Source organism: Corapipo altera, unplaced genomic scaffold, assembly GCF_003945725.1.
Source record: "Corapipo altera isolate COAL_440 unplaced genomic scaffold, ASM394572v1 49689, whole genome shotgun sequence".
Taxonomy (NCBI): Eukaryota; Metazoa; Chordata; class Aves; order Passeriformes; family Pipridae; genus Corapipo; species Corapipo altera.
In genome coordinates, this window is record NW_020887149.1 from 1,965 (window position 1) to 4,669 (window position 2,705).

The 2,705-nt window shown below is 62.0% G+C and overlaps 1 protein-coding gene across 6 annotated transcripts in view; it reads left to right on the forward strand.

The window, feature by feature from the left end:
• Positions 1 to 2,085, forward strand: part of HGH1 (HGH1 homolog) — a 3,944-nt gene extending 1,859 nt beyond the window's left edge. For 5 of the 6 annotated variants that reach the window (XR_003525686.1, XM_027632635.1, XM_027632636.1 and 2 more), the window contains one exon: positions 1,814 to 2,085. Coding sequence is in view for 4 of the 6 variants with exons in the window: in XM_027632635.1 (XP_027488436.1) it covers positions 1,814 to 1,993 (180 nt within the window). In the remaining 2 variants the exon portion in view is untranslated. Of the gene's footprint in view, positions 1 to 22; positions 86 to 1,813 lie in introns of those variants that run through there. The other variant, XR_003525685.1, reaches the window with a different exon arrangement.
• Positions 2,086 to 2,705: the final 620 nt, after the last annotated feature.

Here is a 2,705-nt window from a genome sequence, read left to right on the forward strand (position 1 = left end):
GGGAGACCCCAGGGTCATCCAGGTCAGTGAGGGGTCATGGGGTGCTCGGGGCCTGCCACAAGGTCATCCAGGTCAGTGGGGGGACCCCGAGGTCATCCAGGTCAGTGAGGGGACCCCGAGGTGCTCAGGGCCTGCCACAAGGTCATCCAGGTCAGTGGGGGGACCACGAGGTCATCCAGGTCAGTGGGGGGACCCCAGGGTCATCCAGGTCAGTGGGGGGCACCTCGAGGTGCTCAGGGCCTGCCACAAGGTCATCCAGGTCAATGGGGACACCCCGAGGTCATCCAGGTCCGTGAGGGGACCCCAGGGTCATCCAGGTCAGTGGGGGGACCACAAGGTGCTCAGGGCCTGCCACAAGGTCATCCAGGTCAGTGGGGGGACCACAAGGTCATCCAGGTCAGTCAGGGGCACCCCGAGGTGCTCAGGGCCTACCACAGGGTCATCCGGGTCATTGGGGGGACCCCGAGGTCATCCAGGTCACTGTGGGGTCATGGGGTGGGGTGGAGACAGCAGGGGACTGACCCCTGGCCTGGGTCTGGACACTGGGCCTGGTGCTGGTCTCAGGGCCCGGGCCTAGTCCTGGTCTCTGGTCCTGATTCTGGTCCTGAGTCCTGGACCTGGGTTCTGGTCCCAGTTCATGGTCCTGGTCCTGGGTCTTGGTCCCAGTCGTGATCCTGAGTTCTGGTCTCTAGTCTGGATTCTGGTCCTGGTCCTGGGTCCTGGTCTTGGGTCCTGGTACCAGGTCATAGTCCTGGTCCTGGTCTTTGGTCCTCATTCTGGTCCTGGGTCCTGGTCCCAGGTCCTGGTCCTGCTTCTGGTCCTGCTTCTGGTCCTGGTCCTGGGTCTTGGTCCCGGCTCATGGTCCTGGTCCTGGTCCCAGGTCCTGGTCCCAGGTCATGGTCCTGGTCCTGGTCCCAGGTCATGGTCCTGGTCCTGGTCCTGGTCCTGGTCCTGGTCCCAGGTCATGGTCCTGGTCCTGGTCTTTGGTCCTGGTCCTGGTCTCAGGTCCCGATCCAAGTCCTATTCCTGGGTCCTGGTCTTTGGTTCTGGTCTCTAGTCTGGATTCTGGTCCTGGTCCCGATTCTGGTCCTGGGTCCTGGTCTTTGGTCCTGGTTCTGGTCCTGGTCTCAGGTCTTGGTCCCAGTTCTGGTTCTGGTCCTGGGTCCTGGTGTCAGATCATGGTCCTGGTCTCTAGTCTGGATTCTGGTCCTGGTCCCAATTCTGCTCCTGGGTCCTGGGTCCTGGTCTCAGGTCCTGCTCCTGGATCCTGGTCCTGATTCTGGTCCAGGTCCCAGGTCCCTGGTCCTGGTGCCAGGTCCTGCTCCTGCTACCGAGTCCTTGTCCCAGGTCCTGGTTCTGGTCCCAGATCCTGATCATGGTCCTGGTCCTGGTCCTGATCCCAAGTCCTTGTCCCAGATCCTGATCCTGGTTCTGGTCCCAGATCCTGGTCCCGGTTCTGGTCCCAGATCCTGGTCCCAGGTCCTGGTTCTGGTCCCAGATCCTGATTATGGCCCTGGTCCCAAGTCCTCGTCCCACATCCTGGTTCTGGTTCTGGTCCCAGATCCTGGTCTTGGTCCTGGTCCCAAGTCCTTGTCTCAGATCCTGGTCCTGGTTCTGGTCCTGAGTCCTTGTCCCAGATCCTGGTCGCAGGCCCCAAGTGGAGCAGGGTGGGGGTCCCATCCCACAGATCAGGGTGGGGGTCCCATCCCACAGGATCAGGGTGGGGGTCTCTCCCCACAGGATCAGGGTGGGGGTCCCATCCCACAGGATCAGGGTGGGGGTCGCCTCATCCCTGTCCCCGTGTCCCCCTCAGGTGCTGATCGGGGACGAGCCCGAGGCGGGGCTGGAGAACCTTCTGGAAGTGACGGTGCCCGAGGAGGTGGAGCAGCAGCTGCAGCGCCTGGACCGGGAGGAGGAGGAGGAGTGGAGGAAGAGCAGGGAGCAGCAGGAGGGACGGGGGACACGGGATTGTCCCCAGCAGCTGTCCCGGTGACAGGACACCGCGTGCCCAGGGGACGGGGCGGTGACACCACCGTGTCCCCTCACAGGGACACGGCACGGGATGTCCTGAGGGGACACCATGGTGACACAAAACTCAGCCCCAGGAAGCCATGACAGTGACACGACACCGTGTCTTGAGGGGACACTGTGGTGACAAAAAGGAGCCCTGATGGTGACACGATGCCACGTCCTGAGGGGACATCACAGTGACACGGCACGGGGTGTCCTGAGGGGACACTGTGGTGGCACAAAGGAGCCCTGATGGTGACACAGTGCCATGTCCTGAGGGGACACTGTGGTGACACAAAGGAGCCCTGATGGTGACAGGATGACATGTCCTGAGGGGACATCACAGTGATACGACGCCATGTTCTGAGGGGACACTGTGGTGACACAAAGCTCGGCCCCAGGGAGCCCTGATGGTGACACGATGCCACGTCCTGAGGGGACACGGTGGTGGCACAAAGGAGCCCTGATGGTGACAGGATGACATGTCCTGAGGGGACACTGTGGTGACAAAAAAGAACCCTGATGGTGACACGACACCATGTCCTGAGGGGACACTGTGGTGACACAAAGCTCGGCCCCAAGGAGCCCTGATGGTGACACGAGGACACTCTGGTGACACAAAGGAGCCCTGATGGTGACACGGTACCATGTCCCCAGGGATTGTCACAGTGACACAAACACCGTGTCCTGAGGAG